Source organism: Macaca mulatta, chromosome 7, assembly GCF_049350105.2.
Source record: "Macaca mulatta isolate MMU2019108-1 chromosome 7, T2T-MMU8v2.0, whole genome shotgun sequence".
NCBI classification, from domain to species: domain Eukaryota; kingdom Metazoa; phylum Chordata; class Mammalia; order Primates; family Cercopithecidae; genus Macaca; species Macaca mulatta.
Window position 1 is genome coordinate 138,748,189 of NC_133412.1, and position 18,744 is coordinate 138,766,932.

The 18,744-nt window shown below is 38.2% G+C and overlaps 1 protein-coding gene across 51 annotated transcripts in view; it reads left to right on the plus strand.

Annotated features, from left to right (window-relative positions):
* Nucleotides 1–18,744, plus strand: part of FUT8 (fucosyltransferase 8) — a 472,318-nt gene that overhangs the window by 353,408 nt on the left and 100,166 nt on the right. For all 51 annotated transcript variants that reach the window (XM_077938183.1, XM_077938188.1, NM_001266744.2 and 48 more), the window contains 1 exon segment: nt 12,569–12,683. In XM_077938183.1, the coding sequence (XP_077794309.1) occupies nt 12,569–12,683 (115 nt within the window).

Sequence of the window (18,744 nt, forward strand, 5' to 3'; positions counted from 1 at the left end):
TACTAAAAACCCCGTCTCTACTAAAAATACAAAAATTAGCCAGCCATGGTGGCGCATACCTGTGAGCCCAGCTACTCGGGAGGCTGAGGCTCGAGAATTGCTTGAACCTGGGAGGCAGAGGTTGTGGTGAGCGGAGATCATGCCACTGTACTCCTGCCTGGGCAACAGAGCAAGAGTCTGTCCCAAAAACAAGAGTTGAGTAATCAGATAACTTGAGAATTCAATTTTCCAGTCTTTTTAAAAATTAAAATAATTCATATGTGTGTGTATATATATGTGTGTGTGTGTATGTGTGTGTGTGTGTGTGTGTGTGTATATATATATATATATTTTTTTTTTTTTTTTTTTTAAAGATGTGGAGGTCTTTCTATGTTACCCAGGCCAGTCTTGACCTCCTGGTCTCCAGTGATCCTCCTTCCTCAGCCTCCTAAGTAGCTGGGATTACAGGCATGGGCTACCATGTCCAGCTGAATTGAAATAATTCTTTAAGGAATTATTTTGTAAATATTAATATAATTTGTGTTTATAACTCGCATATGTTTTGTGACCATATGTACAAATGAAAAGTGAATATAGTAAGTGGGCCCCTGAGAAACTGATATAAATCAATTTTCCTTTTTTTTTTTGTTCTTGTTGAATTATTATGATTCCTTACAGTGCCGTTTAGCATATGTTAAATAATGGTAGTTCATTGAAAACAAAAATGGTAAGTAAAGGTACCCAAGTCAGTTTATTTTCCTGTCTTAAACAGAAATGACAATCAACCTGGGACATAACTTCATAGGGTAGTAATTTAACTCCAGGAAGCCAGATTAGAATCCAGTAATACAAATAATGAGCAAAACACAATCAAACATTAGAGAAATAACCCTTAAACTGATGGATGTACAAATAGAAAGGATTTTTATTATATAGAATATACCCTTTTACTGACCATTTTCAAGATACTTAAGTGTAAGAATTAAAACAAACTTTTGCATTCGCCTCTGTTAATTTTTATATGATACAAAAGTCCATTTTATTTTTACATGAGCTCAAATTATAGTGTAAAGGTTTCTAGGTCTGTAGCTGGGACCATAGTCAGTGAGGCTGCCACCTGGGTATGGGCCTGCCTTCTTAAAGAGCCCTCCTGAGTCTTGGGCTCTGTTAGGGTTTTGCAGCCTTCTACCTACATTAGAAGATTATTAGCAGATTATTGAACTTGAGTAGTTCGTTGTGGGAGCCCCTGATTTGTAGCCAAATTTGACAGAGTGTGGGTACCCTGGCCACTTTGTACTTGCGATGGCATCTGAAGTAGGGTGTAGTATTATGGAACTGAGAGGTCTGGGCTAATTCTGGGTAGTTCGTGTCACTACCTAGTAGGTGTCCACAGAGATTTGGAGAATTATCTGATGTGGAAAACGCATGCATTTGGTGTCAGAAGTGTTCTGTGGTGAAAAACAGATCATAATAGTAGTAGTAATACTAAGTGATGCTAAAGTTGCGGTCTTTGAGAACTACAACTACAGACTCCCTGTTTCTGTTTGTGAGTTCACTACTGATGCCTGTGTTTCCTGGTAAAAATCACATTTCTCTGTAGGTTAGTGACCTCATCAGTGAGCTGTGGGGGGAAGACGACCCCTTTGTTGCCCACTTGAAGCTGTTTCCTTGTAGTCAGGGCACCATGTTTTCTCTTCTGGAATCTGGCTCCTGTTGTTCATCACTTGCATTACCGGGCATTAAAATGCAGCCTGGGGGCCAAATATCATATTGGTTCTAAGATTCAACTCACCTGAGATTTTTAGCAAAACACTTTATTTCCCTGATTGACCTTGATAGCTAATAACTAGTAGAGCCTTATCTGCCTGCAACCACAGTTGGTTAATCAACTCATAGTAATTAGTAATATTCTTGGGCTTTTATAAGCTTTTACAGGCTGTTTAAGAATTTAGAGGTGTTGGCCGGGCGCGGTGGCTCAAGCCTGTAATCCCAGCACTTTGGGAGGCCGAGACGGGCGGATCACTAGGTCAGGAGATCGAGACCATCCTGGCGAACACGGTGAAACCCCGTCTCTACTAAAAAAAAAAAAATACAAAAAACTAGCCGGGCGAGGCGGCGGGCGCCTGTAGTCCCAGCTACTCGGGAGGCTGAGGCAGGAGAATGGCGTAAACCCGGGGGGCGGAGCTTGCAGTGAGCTGAGATCCGGCCACTGCACTCCAGCCCGGGCGACAGAGCCAGACTCCGTCTCAAAAAAAAAAAAAAAGAATTTAGAGGTGTTGATGGTATAATAAATATAGAGTAGCATAGTAATTATTGTCTGCTATATTGATATCAATTTTTAGCATCACTAGATTTTTAAATGATGATTTCATTCTAGTGATTGCATATGACCATTCTTCCCAGTAATACAGTTAAATATATTTGTAGCTTTTGATATCATTGACCATGAATTGACCCGAGCCTACCTCTTTGCAATAGAGAGAATTAAGTGGTTTAGAGTAAGTATTTTTGCCATTGTGGTTTTATTATTTATGTAGTATTGTAGGTTCAGTGCTTGGATTTATGGCAGTTGAGATGTGTACCTCAACCTCTAAGCATATCATGGAGTCTTGTCTTATCAACCTTTCAGGCCGATGCAGAGAGAGACATGTTTAACTTAATCACTGCTGCTCTGATTATTTTTGTCATCTTCATATTGCCAGATACCAGTTTATGAAAAGGGTACCAAAGCTGCTGCTTTCTGCTTTTTAAATTACCACAGTTTTAAAAAATTTATTCGTTTATTTTATTATTTCTTTTACCAAGTCCTGTTTATGGTAATTTATAACAATTATAAAACTTCAAACTAAAATACAGGAGATGAGCCATTTTTCAACTGTGTTGACCGAAACTATTGAAAAACAATCTGATAAAGTAGCAATCTCATCTCCCCTACCTAGTTTGCATCATCTCATTATCAGTAACATATAGGGCAGCTTTGCTTAGACTAAATGGTGTTCTCCAAAAAGTGAACGATACTTATGTTAATTATGCTGATTTGCTAATGTCCAAAAAAACATTGTGGGGGATTATGTAACAAAGGAAATGACTTTGACTCAAATAAGGGGTACAGTGGGAAAGATTGATAGGTTAATAGCTTACAGATTTTTTTTAAGTGTATCATTTTTTAAAGTTTATGATCATAGTTGTTGTTGCCCCGTAGCTTGTATTTTCATTCTCTTTGGAAGGTCCAATAATTGATATTCCCATTCGTGAAAAGTTGAGTTTGGTGAACCTTCAAACCTTCTATTCTTTGTGTTTTGTTTTATACACACACAAACACACAGAGAAAGAGAGAGAGGAAGGGAGGAAGGAAGATCTTACTAAGTTGAGATGTGGTTTGAGACTTATATTAAGCTGGAATGTGGATATTCTTTCTTGAATTTTGGATTTATTTGAACAAAATGTTTTTGTATGATTGTCTTTCTTCTAAGGAATCCAAGCTTATTTTCAAGTGGTGCTAGAACATTAATCCTAATATTCATGTGCAAAGGGATACATATCTTTATGAAGTCATCCTTATTCTGCTCATCACGTAGTCTCTATCAGCCAGATAATGATTTTTCATCTCCTGTAATGGAACACTGTCTCCTAAAATAAAGTTTGCATTAGAAGAAGAATCTCCAGGTGGAAAAGGGTGTTTTTCATCTAGTGGCTCTAATCCTGTTTTGCTTCCTACTACCACACATCTTTTGGGTGTGATTTCCAAACTTAAGAATGATTTTACATTAAAAATAATCACTTCCTAAGGATTTCTTATATGCCAGTCACTATGATAAAGGTTCTGCATTCATTATGTTATTTTATCAGCACAATAGTCCTACAAGGTATACATTATTTGTTCCTTTTTTTTGTTTGTTTGCTTGCTTGCTTGTTTGAGACAGAGTCTCGCTCTGTTGCCAGGCTGGAGTGCAGTGGTGTGATCTCGGCTTACTGCAACCTCTGCCTCCCGGATTCAAGCGATTCTCCTGCTTCAGCCTCCCTAGTAACTGAGACTACAGGCGCATGCCACCATGCCCAGCTAATTTTTGTATTTTTAGTACAGACGGAGTTTCACCATGTTGGCCAGGATGGTTTTGATCTCTTAACCTCGTGATCCGTCCACCTCGGTCTCCCAAAGTGCTAGGATGACAGGCGTAAGCCACCATGCCTGGGCTATTTGTTCCTTTATTTATTTATTTATTTATTTATTTATTTATTTGAGATGGAGTTTCGCTCTTGTTACCCAGGCTAGAGTGCAATGGCACGATCTCAGCTCACTGCAACCTTCGCCTCCTGAGTTCAATGGCACGATCTCGGCTCGCTGCAACCTCCGCCTCCCGAGTTCAAGCTATTATCCTGTCTCAGCCTCCTGAGTATCTGGGATTACAGTCGCCCGTCACTACACCTGGCTAATTTTGTATTTTTAGTAGAGATGGGGTTTCTCCATGTTGGCCAGGGTGGTCTCTAACTCCTGACCTCAGGTGATCCGCCCACCTCGGCCTCCCATAGTTGTTCCTTTTTATTTTTGAGACGGAGTCTCACTCTGTCATCCAGGCTGAAGTGCAGTGGCACGATCTTGGCTCACTGCAACCTCCGCCTCCCAGGTTCAAGTGATTCTCATGCCACAGCCTCCGGGTAGCTGGTACTACAGACATGTGCCACCACACCTGGCTAATTTTCATATTTTTAGTAGAGATGGGATTTCACCATGTTGGCCAGGCTGGTCTCAAACTCCTGACCTCAATGATTTGCCCACTCCGGCCTCCCAAATTGCTGGGATTACAGGCGTGAGCCACTGCACCTGGCTTAGTTCCTTTTTTATAACTAAAGTTATATTCAGTTCTAGAGAAATTAGGTGGCTTAACACAGGCCAAGTAACAGAATGGTTTTACTCCAAAATCCTTTCTCTTAATTGCTAAATACTTAGCTTTTCTGAGCTTTTTCTCTTCTACATACTGGGATATAATTCCTGTAGCACAGCATTGTGATGATTACATGAGGGAAAATATATAAAATACTTCACATAGTGCTTGACACACTATAGATTCTAGTAGGCTCTGGTCAGACCTATTAATACATTAGGAAAACTTAACTCTTAGACTCTGCAGAACTGGCAGAGATAAAGGCAGATTATTGAAAGACTCAATAGGAAAAATGTTAAGGCCTGGAAACTAAACGTAAGCCTAGTGGACATCACTCACCAAAGTAGCATAATTGTTGTCTTATATATGATAGTATAAGCTATTTTTGTTGTCATCTGTCTGGAATTTTCCCCACCCGTGTCAGTGGTCAAGATGGTGGCATCCTAAAGTTCCTCCTCGAGATAAGGGAGACAGCAAGGAGCTTTGTTTTCTTGCCTGTCTCCTGGTCATGTTTTCATCCTTAGCATTGCTTATTTTTGCTGCAGGAGCAAACTGAAGTAAAAACAGTTTTGGACAAAACTCAAGTAATTTTTCTTGCCCATGATGCAGATTTGCCCATGGATTTGACTTTGAGAGTAAATCTTAGTCACATTTACCCTCATAAGTGTTAATTCCTTCACCTTCTTGCCTGGATTCCATCTCTGTGCTGGCCCTTAGAGGGAACTTCTCTCTCTCTCTCTCTCTCTCTCTCTTTTTTTTTTTTTTTTTTTTTTTTGAGGCAAGGTCTCTCTCTGTTACCCAGGCTGGAGCACAGTGGTGCAAAAACGACCTGGGCTAAAGCGATCCTCCTGCCTCGGCCTCCTGAGTAGCTGGGACTATAGGCATGTGTCCTTGCGCCCAGCTAGATTTTTTATTTTTTGTGGAGAGGGGGACTTGCTATGGTACCCAACTCGGTCTTGAACTCCTGTGCTCAAGTGATCCTTCTGCCTTAGCTTCCCAAATTGCTGGGATTATAGGCGTGAGCCACCACGCCGGACCGAACTTCTCTCTTTAACATTTTGAATCAGGTGTAAACAAAAAGCCCTCTTTGTGTTTCGTTCCTCAGTGGCATAGAGGCAGACTAGAAGTCTTTTTTTAAAAAAATAGTTTTGTGACTATTAAAATAGAAAAATAGAGAAATTAGCAGAAAATACAAAGAACATAAAACATAACCAATTTTTGAAATAGAGGTCTTAATACCTGCCATAGGTGACTTGCTTTCAGATTCATAAATTCTATTCTACTCGGCCGGGCACGGTGGCTTACGCCTATAATCCTAGCACTTTGGGAGGCCGATGAGGGTGGATCACATGAGGGTGGATCACATGAGTCCGGGAGTTTGAGATCACCCTGGCCAACATGGTGAAATCCCATCTCTACAAAAGTACAAAAAAAGAAAACTCATCAGGCATATAGCTCATGTCTATAATCCCAGCCACTCGGGAAGCTGAGACAGGAGAACTGCTTCAACCCAGGAGGTGGAGGTTGCAGTGAGCTGAGATCGCACCACTGCACTCCAGTCTGGGTGACAGAGCGAGACTCTATCTCAAAAAACAAAAAGCAAACAAACAAAATTCTATTCTACTCAGTGTCTTCAGGCAACTTTATTGTATCCTCAAATGGCCAGCACTATTTTGCTGGTCCCTTGCCTAGGTTTGTTATTTCCCAAACCTTGACCTGGTCTCATACTAGATCTTTAGTATGCCCACTTACTAGATTTCTTGATATGTTCATAGTCAAAGCCACAACAGCCAGATTCCCTGATTTCTGGGACTCTTCTAGGAGATTTGGTTTCAGGGTACAGTTACTGAAAACCCAGGGCTTCTGCAGAATGGTTTTGAGTCACCATGATTCCCTTGCTGATTTGATTGTCCTCTTGTCTTTGGCCAAAAAATACATACTGCAGGATGATAACTTTCAAAAATAATTGAAACAGTAAAGAACTAGTTTGAATTTAAGGTTGTATCCTGGACTTGATTGTCTTCCCTCCATGGTCTCCAACAGAGAGGCCAAGAAACAAAAGATTTTAAAAACAAGCTTAATTTTAGTGGACCATGAAGTTACAGTAACTTATATTGATACCCTGACTGCATTATCACAAAAAATTAGTGTAGTCTTTTTTTTTTTCTTTGATGTTTGGTCTTCTAGTTGCTTGGTTATTCTGCTTTCTAGATAGAGACAGATGAATGTGATTAATTAATTGCCAAGACTTAGTACTGATGTAAACTTGGTAAAAACATTGACATAAACTAATTTATTTTAAAAAGTAGAGATCAGTTTTCATTCTCAATGGTAAAGGAATGTCTTGATTTCTATGACAAGAAAGTATAAACCATGCTAATGCTTATATTTCAAGGGACTCTTCTCTTTAAATTAGACCTAATGCTGTTTTTACCTCCTTGAGGCTATATGATGGTTGTCAATGAAATGTAATGCTTTTTGTTTCTCTATGTGTTCATGTGCATGCGTGCACCCATGTGCATGTGTGTAGTGACACGTTTAACATAAAACTAAGAGCATATTGAATTTCCTTTTTTCCTTTGACAGATATTTGCTGATAAACTGGTTATTCCACTGTATGACATCTCCAGAATGATACTGTTATTTAAAACAGACTTGTGCCAGCGCAGTGGCTCACACCTGTAATCATAGCACTTTGGAAGGCTGATCACCTGAGGTCAGGAGTTCAAGACAAGCCTGACCAACATGGTGAAACACTGTGAATACTATAAATACAAAAAATTAGCCAGGTGTGGTGGTGCATGCTTGTAATCTTAGCTACTTGGGAGGCTGAGGCAAGAGAATCGCTTGAACCTGGGAGGAGGTGGAGGTTGCAGTGAGCTGAGATTGTGCCACTGCACTCCAGCCTGGGCAACAAGAGTGAAACTCTGTCTCAAATAAATAAATAAATAAATAAATAATGAATTAATGTGAAGTTGAGACTTGCAACAAGTTTTGTGATTACTCCTATTTGATAGGTAGGAAAAAACAAATGACCACATTCTATTATGATAAAACCTATGAAATATAAAGAATAATAAGTGTGATGAGGGTGATGGGAAAGAGGCTTATGAAACTGAGAATATGTTTTAAATGAACTTTTAGGCTGGGTGCGGTGGCTCACAATCCCAGCACTTTGGGAGGCTGAGGCGGGCGGATCACGAGGTCAGGAGATCAAGACCATCCCGGCTAACACGGTGAAGCCCTGTCTCTGCTGAAAATACAAAAAATTAGCCGGGTATGGTGGTGGGCGCCTGTAGAGCTACTCGGGAGGCTGAGACAGGAGAATGGTGTGAACCCGGGAGGCGGAGCTTGCAGTGAGCCAAGATTGTGCCACTGCACTCCAGCCTGGGCGATGAGCAAGACTCCATCTTAAAAAAAAAAAAAAAATGAACTTTTAGCTGAGCCCTGTAGCCCTATTATAGTTAAAGACTTCTGTGTTTCCATAAGCAACTCACAGTTTCATACAGATAGTGACTTTCCTCCTCAGTAACTATAAAAAAAAAATACTGTAGTCTACATAATAGTCCATAGAGGACTCAGTTTTATAGTATGAAAAAACTTAAAAGTTGAAACTTTGCCTAGTCTATAAGACTTCAGGTTAATTTCTGGCATTGTAGGTTTGGTTTTTGCAGCCAAAACCTCTTTCATGAAAAGAAAATGTTTTGAATCCTAGATGAGAATAACAAATAAGAAAATGGACAAGGCATTACATATTGGCCTCTTGCCCTGTTTAAAAAGGGTGAAAATGGAAGTAGATAAGCTGCAAAGTGTCCTGTATGTGATTAATGTTGACACATGAAACAGATGTCTAAAGTGCTTCACAAATGGAACTGTTGTTCCAAAGCATTGTTCAAAGTTGTTCCACTATTAATTTAGGATGAATAGTCTAAATGTTGGCTGAGATTTTTAATTTTTAATTGAATTAATAGTTTCACTTTATTCAAAAGGGGCTATTATCACGGATTCTCTGTTAATCATGTGTACTTCTAATGGCTTTCTGTGATAGTAAATAAGACTTTCCTGTGGGCTGCCATTGCATTTTTACTAAATAGTTTAGCATCTAGTTAAGAATCAGGAATAAAAGAGTACTAAGACTGTGTCACATACTCTTAGGCAAATTACAATTGTTGAGGGCATGTTTCTCTGTCTCTTAAGTGATTCCTTCTCATTGATCAATCCCCTTCTTCAGGGTGTTATAGGGAACTCACTATTGGATCATTTTTATGATTGATCATCAGAACCACGTTACTGTTACCCACATCTAATGGCTCCTTCCTCTTGGTAGTAGAATTATTAGTAGATGCTCTTCAGACACAATGGAAAAGCTCAGAAACAACTCTCTGAGGGTCTCTAGCTTTAAAAAAAAAAAAAAAAAAAAGCGGCTACCACATGTATTACTATTTTGTGTGTCTTATCACTATGCATTTTTTTAAAGAGCTATATGGAAGGTATTTCGATACTTTGTCTCAGAGATGTCAAAATAATTTTCCTAGGACACAAAGTAGGAGGTAGAACCAAAATTGAGAAATTGGTATGTCTGGCTCCCAAAGCTCTCTCCTCTGATTCAGACTTTAATTTTTGGATATTTACATGGAGCAGAGTACACATTATTGTGCTCTGGACCTCCTCCTTTGATATTTGTTAGTGTAGTAGTTAGAAGCCTCGACTTTAAAATTCATTGCTTGGGTTTGGTTTCCTACTCTGACATTTCTCAGGTTTGTGACTTTGAGCAAATTATTTAACCTCTCAATGCCTGCCATTTCTTACCTAGTTTGTAAGATTATTGTGAGAATTAAGTGAAATAATGTAAAGCACTTAGAATAGGTGTACCTATTTATTGTTGTTGTTTTTTATTTATTGTAATACATCAGTTTTCTCTAAGTACTCTTGGAATCTCCAGATAATGCTTTATGTTTTTAGTTAATACAATCATTGTAAGTGATTTCTAGATGTGTAATTTTTCTGACAATATACGTTTCTAACTTTATAAGTTTCATAAGCAAATAATCCATACTCTTAAGCATGCCTTGAGCAGAGGAGTTAATACAAAGTGTTGAGAAGGGATGAAGCTGGAGCTACACCTGGGTAAGGATTATTCCCCAAACCTCTCTACCATCAAACTGGATTTGTAAAAGATAAAAATTATCACCATTATCTCATTATATGAACTCTTGAAAGTTTTTCTTTTGCTACTTTTTCATTCATCTAAAGATACTTATTGAATATTTTGTCTGTGACATGCGCTCTTCCACGTGCTGATTTTAAACAAAAAGAAAACAAAAAAATAAAATAAGCAACCAAAAAAAGTTCACTGTTTTGGAGCTTAAATTCTAGTAGGGCATGAAAGATAAGAAGTAAGTGATATTGTATATTGGAAAATGATAACTGCTTGGAAAAATATATAATAATCAGGGAAGAAGTGTTAGCAGCAGTGAATCCACACAGGCCTGCAGCAACTCGATTCTTGCCTCCTTGGAGGAAAGAATTTGGCCGGGGGCACATAAGGCAGAGTGAGAGATCGAGGCAAGTTTTAGAGCAGGAATGAGAGTTCATTAAAATGTTTTAGAGCAGGAATGAAAGGAAGTAAAGTACACTTGTAAGAGGGCCAAGCAGGCGACTTGAGAGGATCAAGTGCGCTGTCTGACCGTTGACATGTGCCTGTATATATTGCTGTGGTTCCAGGGTTTGCATTTCTTCTTACCTGATTTTTCCTTGAGGCAGGCTGTCTGCATGAGCAGTGGCCTGCCAGCACTTGGGAGAGATCGCTTATGCAGTGTGTTTACTGAAGTTGTGCACATGCTCATTTGAGGCTTTTTTTTCCTTACCAGTTGAGTGATCCTAGAGGAAGGTCATATAACAGTTAAAGTCTGCCATTTTGCTTCTTAGTACACATGCTTGAGCCAGCTCACACAACTCTTGAAAACTTATCAAGAAGCTGCTGATGATCAGCTTCAGTTGTTTTCTATCTATTTAGGAGACTGCCTTTCCCTGGCACCAGCTGCGACCAGTTAAATTATTTTAGAGAGTTTAACAACTGCCTGACCATCATCTGATAGTCACCTGACATTGCTTGGGGGTTAAGAGGGTGACTTCCCCTGCCATCTCATGTCTGCCTAGCTACCTACTCAAACAGAGGAGAGGAAAAACCAAGGGATGAGGGTGACGGGAGAGAGTGTTGGATTTTTAAGTGGGATAACCTGGGAATACCTTATGAAGATGGTGACATTTGAGCAAGGATTTCAAGGTCATTTAGGTGAGCCATGTGAATAGATACCTGAGAAAAGAGCATTCCAGGGCAGGGAAGAGCAAATAGAAAAGCTCTGGAGTAGGAATATACCTGACACTGTCAGGGGTTAGCAACAAGACCAGTGTGACTGAAATAGAAAAATCAAAGAGGATGGTAGTGGGAGATGAGATCAAAGACAAGGATGAGATCAAAGTGAGCCATATTGGGTGGGGTCTTCTAGGTCAAAGTAGTAATTTTGGCTTTGACTCTGAGTGAGCTGAGGAGCCAGTTCATGTTAAGAACAAAGTAGTAACATTAGTTGCCTGATGTTGTAACAGGATCTGTCTGATATATTGAGAATAGACTTTAGACATAGGCAATGGTGGAAGCAGGGAGACCTTGTTAGGAGGTTGTTGTAATCCAGGTGAGAGAAGATGGTGTCTCAGTTGGTAAAAGTGCTGGTGGTGATATGTGAAAAATTAGAAATTAGCTATAAATTTGCCGACAGATTTGTAGAGGATGTTAGACAAACAGAGACTCTTGCTTTTTACTTTTCTTTCTTGCTAAATGCAAGTCATAATTTTTATTTAATGCAATATAAATAAAACCATTTGTAGCAGCCCTAAAGTTTCTCTTTTTAGCTTACTGGAGATTTTACTTTACTCTGCAGGTAATCCAGCATGTTGTAATTGAAATTACTGATGCTAAACAGAGTGGGAATTCTGATGCTAAACAGTCATTTTATTAGTTTAGACCAGGACTCAGCAAATTATGGCCCAGAGACCAAAGCTGACTCATTGCCTGTTTTTGTAAATAAAGTTTTATTCAAACACAGCCACACCTATTTATTTGCGTGTTATCTATGGCGGCTTTCTGCTGCAAAGGCAAAGGATCTTAGAGATCCATAGAGACTAAAATATTTACTATCTGGGCCTTTAATGAAAAAGTTTGCTGACCCTTGGTTTATACTGTTAAGAGTTGTGTAAAAATTTTCCTCTGATCTTTTTCCAGTCACTCAGAGTGTTTAACTTTGAAGAGAAAAATTAAAAGGTGACATGAAATGATAGTAGAGAGAACCAAGAGGTACTAACAAATACTAACATCAACTTCTTTCTCTATGTTAATTTACTCATTTGTTTGCTTTGCGTATTCACTTTCCTCCAGATCTCTGTAGTGATCTATGTTGGGAAACAAGTGCAGCTGACTAGCTTGAACAAAAAAAGTGTATTTTCTCAACAGTGAAAATTTACTATAGGAATGAATATTGGATTTTAAGAGACTGATTTTTGAATTGCACAACCTTGATAGAAAATAAAAGATGAGTACCAGCATCGATATGAGCATCAATCTTTATGAGGAATTTGGCATTCATCTTAAGACTTTGTGTAATCCAGTGAAGCAGTACTAATAAGACCTCCAATGTTGTTTGTTTTAACAGGTCTATAATGACGGATCTATACTACCTCAGTCAAACAGATGGAGCAGGTGATTGGCGGGAAAAAGAGGCCAAAGATCTGACAGAACTGGTCCAGCGGAGAATAACATATCTTCAGGTAAGAAGGTTGAGTTAAGAATAAATTTGAGTGAAAAAAAGAAGGATCATGATATAACTAAGAGTAATAATTTCAGTTAGTTTTTAGTCTTCCTGGCCCTTGCCTTTTGAAAATAAGTACTCACATATTTTACATATTTATTCAGAAAGACACTATGTTACTCCTTGAGTGGAATACAAAGATGGCTAAAACAAAGACCCTGTCCTAAAGGGAGCTACTTCTTACACACGTACACACACACACATGCAATACAATACAAATATAGCATGTTACATTTATAGGAGAGAAATAGATGAAATGCTTATTGGGGTTTTGAGTAAGGAGACATCAGGGACAGTTTTGTGGAGAATGTATTGTTTGAACTGAATTATAAAAGATAGTTAAATAGGATTTGGACACACAGAAATGAAGGAAAAGAATGTACCAGCTGGAGGTTATCATGTAAGCTGTGGCTCGTAACTGGGAAAGAACAGTACAGGAAAATATGATAAGTGTGGCAGTTCAGTTTGTCTGGAATTTTAGGTTGTGTGAAAGGAGGGATGGAAAATAAGTTGGAAAGGTAGGCTTGGAATTACAGATTACAGAGTTTAAGTTTTATCGTACATAAGCAGTAAGTGGTCACTGAAAGATTTTACTTGTTTTACAAATGGTACTATAACAGAAAGTGTTGGTAAACATCAAGTCTCAGCCCCTTTAAAATTAATTTCTCTTAACTTTTTGTGTTCTTTTCTAGTTCTTATTAATATGTACACACCGTCTTACATATTTGTAAGGAAATAATTTATTTTTGATTTTGTTTTTCTGCTTAATGTGCCATAAGCATTTTTCTATTTTGGAGTCACAACCTGCTTTTGAAAGGTTTTACATACAAAAGTGGTATGATGAGAGTGGTACTTAAGTGATATTAATCTGAAAGTAGTATTTTAGTTGAACTTGATTATTTGAAGAGACTAGAAGCAGGGAGACAAGATAAGAGGGCCATAGTGCAGGTAAGAAGTATTAAGGTATGTGGCAGTTTGCATTGGAAGTGAAGAGACAAATTTGAGAGAGATTGGGAAGATAAAATTGATAGGCCTTTCCAAGTAGATGAAAGAACTGAAATGGCTGGGATAGTGGGAACATCCTTACCTGATAAGGCACTGAGAGAGAATCATTTTCAGGGGAAAACAATGAATCAGTAGAATCTTCAAATCTCAAAATGTTTGCAGTTGAAATGACCATGGAACATCCTCCACCCTCATCTTTTCTAATGCTGTGGATGGCATGCTATCTGTGTATGCTCTACTTTCCTTGTAAAGTGTTGTGTAAAAGCAAAATGACAGCCAGTAATGTGGTTCTATATATTTTAAGGTGCACATTTTTCTACACTTAAATAGGAAAAAATAGAAAATCAAGTGTTTAAAGAGATCATTAAAAACCAAACTGATCTTGGCATGCTATCTTGGTCTCATACCCACATGGCCATTCATCAGAGGTGTCTGCAGAATGAGAAACACTTCACCTCCTGTAGGGAAGAGGTAATTATCTCCTATCAACTAGAACCTCACTCAGTGAACTATAAACGGCTGGTGGTGCAGAACTATCATCCTTATTTAAAATGGAAATAACTGTGGTTTCTGAGCTTCCTCCATTTCCTCATATTCATTAAATTTTCACCAACTACATCTGGTGATAGTTCTAAACTATGATCTGGTGATAGTTCAGCTACCTAAACTGTAACAAGTACCTGCCACCTGCTTTAGTTTCTTCCCCCCTCCCTTGGTTTTTAGGTGGCCAAGTGCTTTCACCTGTAGTGCTAATTTGATCCTCCATATGCCGATTTTTGTGGTTCCGTATTAGAGAATTTCATTTGCAAATCATGCTAATAATGTGAAGCTACACTGGCTTTTTAAAGTATAGCAAAATCTAGCACTTTACTTGGACCTTACCTTCAGTTTCAGATATTGCTATTTAACAAGTTGTTACTTTCATGCTTTTCCTCCCCCCTTCCCCCCGCATTGGGAGAAAAAGGTGATTTTAATATTCAAGGAGATGGGGACAATCTCAGTAGAGAAAAAGTGCTTTGGAAAAATATTTTTCTTTTTTTTCATAGGTTATTGGGGTACAGGTGGTATTTGATTACATTTCTTTAGTGGTGCTTTGTGAGATTTCTGTGTGCTCATCACCTGAGCAGTATACACTGCACCCTATTTGTAGTCTTTCATCGCTCACTCCCCTCCTACCCATTCCTCCAAGTCCCCAAAGTCCATTTTATCATTCTTATGCCTTTGTGTGCTCATTAGCTTAGTTCCCACGTATCAGTGAGAACATATGGTGTTTGGTTTTCTATTCCTGAGTTACTTCACTTAGAATAATAGTCTCCAATCTCATCCAAGTCACTCCAAATGCCGTTAATTCATTCCTTTTTATGGCTGAATAGTATTCCACTCTGCATATACATACACATATACCATAGTTTCTTTATTCACTCGTTGGTTGACGGGCATTTGGGTTGGTTCCACAATTTTGCAATTGCGAACTGTGCTGCTATAAACATGCATGTGCAAGTATCTTTTTTCATGTAACAACTCCTTTTACTGGGTAGATACCCAGTAGTGGGATTGCTGGATCAAATGATAGCTCTACTTTTAGTTCTTCAAGGAATCTCCACACTGTTTTCCCTAGTGGCTGTACTAATTACATTCCCACCAGCAGTGTAAAAATGTTCCCTGATCACCGCATCCAGGCCAACATCTACTGTTTTTTGATTTTTTTGATAACAGCCATTCTTGCAGGAGTAAGGTGGTATTGCTCTGTGGTTTTGATTTGCATTTCCCTGATTATTAGCGATGTTGAGCATTTTTTTCATGTTTGTTGGCCATTTGTATATCTTCTTTTGAGAATTGTTTATTCATATCCTTAGCCCACTTTTTGATGGGATTTTTTTTTTCTTACTGGTTTGAGTTCTTTGTAGATTCTGTGTATTAGTCCTTTGTCAGATGTAAACTTTGCACAGATTTTCTCCTGCTCTGTGGGTTGTGTGTTTACTCTGCTGACTGTTCCTTTTGCTGTGCAAAAGCTCTTTAGTTTAATTACGTCCGAGCTATTTATCTTTGTTTTTATTGCATTTGCTTTTGGGTTCTTGGTTATGAAATCTTTGGCTATGCCAGTGTCTAAAAGGGTTCTTCCAGTGTTATCTTCTAGAATTTATATAGTTTCAGGTTTTAGCTAAGTCCTTATTCCATCTTGAGTTGATTTTTGTATAGGGTGAGAGATGAGGATCCAGTTTCATTCTCCTACATGTGGCTAGCCAGTTATCCCGGCACCATTTGTTGAAAAGGGTGTCCTTTCCCCACTTCTTTGCTTTGTTGAAGATCAGTTGGCTGTAAGCTTTTGGCTGTAAATAAATGTCTGGGTTCTGTATTCTGTTGCATTGGTCTATGTGCCTATTTTTATACCAGTACCATGCCGTTTTTGTGACTATGGCCAGATAGTATAGTTTGAAATCAGGTAGTGCGATACCTCCGGATTTATTCTTTTTGCTTAGTGTTGCTTTGGCCATGCGGACACTTTTTTGGTTCCATATGAATTTTAGAATTGTTTTTTGCTAATTCTGTGATGAATGATGGTGGTATTTTGATGGGGATTGCGTTGAATTTGTAGATTGCATTTAGCAATATGGTCATTTTCACAATGTTGATTCTACCCATCCATGAACATGGGATGAGTTTCCATTTGTTTGTGTCATCTATGATTTCTTTCAGCACTATTTTGTAGTTTTCCTTGTAGAGGTCTTTTGCCTCCTTGGTTCGGTATATTCCTAAGTTATTTTATTTTTATTTTTTGCGGCTATTGTAAAAGGGGTTGAGTTCTTGAATTGAATCTCTGCTTGGTCGCTGTTGGTATATAGAGAAGAGCTATTGATTTGGGTATGTTAATGTTGTTTCCGTAAACTTTACTGAATTCTTTATCAGTTTCTAGCAGCTTTTTGGAGGAGTCTTTAGGGTTTTCGAGGTGAACGATCATACTGTCAGCAACAGTTCGACTTCCTCTTTAACTATTTGGATGCCCTTTATTTCTTTCTCTTGTCTGATTGCTCTGGCTAGGACTTCCAGTACTGTGCCAAAGAGGAGTGGTGAGAGTGGGCATCCTTGTCTTATACTAGTTCTCAGAGGGAATGCTTTCAACTTTTGCCCATTTAGTATTAGGTTGGCTGTGGGTTTGTCATAGCTTTTATGGTATGTCCCTTGCATGCCAATTTTGCTGAGAGTTTTAATCATAAAGGGATGCTGGATTTCGTTGAATGCTTTTCCTGCATCTATTGAAATGGTCAAGTGATTTTTGTTTTCAATTCTGTTTATGTGCTGTATGACATGTATTGACTTGTGTATGTTAAACCATCCCTGCATCCCTGGTATGAAACCTACTTGAACATGGTGGATTATCTTTTTGATATGTTTTTGGATTTGGTTAGCTAGTATTTTGTTAAGGATTGTAGTGTCTATTTTCATCAGAGATATCAGTCTGTAGTTTTCTTTTTCAGTTATGTCCTTTCCGGTTTGGTATTAGGGTGATGCTGGCTTCATAGAATGAATTAGGGAGGGTTCCCTCTTTCTCTGTCTTGTAGACTAGTATCAAAAGGATTGGTACCAATTCTTCCTTTGAATGTCTTGTAGAATTCAGCTGTGAATCCATTTGGTCCTGGACTCTTTTTTTGTTGTTAACTTGTTTAATTACCATTTCAGTCTCGCTGCTTGTTATTATTCTGTTCAGGGTATCTAATTCTTTCTGATTTAAGCTAGGAGGGTTGTATTTTTCCAGGAATTTATCCATCTCCTCTAGGTTTTCTAGTTTATATGCATAGAGGTGCTCATAGTAGCCTTGAATGATCTTTTGTATTTCTGTGGTGTCAGTTGTAATATCTCCTCTTTCGTTTCTTATTGAGGTTATTTGGATTTTTTTCCCTTCTTTTTTTGGCTAATCTTGCCAGTGAGCTATCAGTTTTATTTATCTTTTCAAAGAACCTGCTTTTTGTTTATCTTTTGTATTTTGTTTGTTTGTTTGTTTCCATGTCATTTAGTTTTGCTCTGATTTTGGTTATTTAGTTTTTTCTGCTGGGTTTGGGTTTGGTTGGTTCTTGTTTCTCTAGTTCCTTGAGATATGACGTTAGAATGTCAGTTTGTGCTCTTTCAGTCTTTCTGATGTGGGCGTTTAGGGCTATGAACTTTCCTCTTAGCACCACCTTTGCCATATCCCAGAGGTTATGATAGGATTTGTCGTTACTGTCTTTCAGTTCGAAGAATTTTTTAATTTCCATCTTGATTTTGTTTTTGGTCCAGTGCATTCGGGAGCAGGTAATTTAATTTTCATGTGTTTGCCTGGTTTTAAAGGTTCCAATTGGAGTTGATTTCTAGTTTATAGTAATATATAGCTCAGTTATGACAAGAAGTTTGGTCTCAATTTTAGTAACCTGTATATTGGTTTACTTGAGAGGACCAATTTCACAGGACATAATGGAAAATTAAAAAGGCACTTTGGGCAACTAGAGTTTAGTGGGACAAAGTCCGTGGTTGTCAAAATCATTTTCTCTTCAGAGTTGAAGGCTGTATGGCATGGTTTACAAAGATTAAACTGATTAAAAGATTATAATAATCGGATTGAAGACAACCCCAAGTATGCTATTAGGCTCAAATAGAATGGATCAAGCAAATCTCCTAAGGACTTTAGCCTTTTACTACATATGTTTATCTAAAAAGTTTTTTCTCACAAAATGAACATATAATATTGGGTTGTATTAAATGCCATTTTGTCCTGGTCTTACTCTTGTGTTACATAAATCATAACATTGAGAAAATGCTATTGTTTCTATTTCTGTAGTTTCTGATGAAGTCCATTTTTAAAACTGCATGTTGCTGATATATGATCAATATGAGTCCACATTTTACCATAATGTAAGTCATTTTCCTAGACTTTTGGGTGATTTTACATGGAAAAGATTATCTTTAGAAAATTTATGTTGTGATTTCTCATCAACTTATGTTAAATAGGCACGATGAGTGAGATCTGTATACTTCAATGCCTT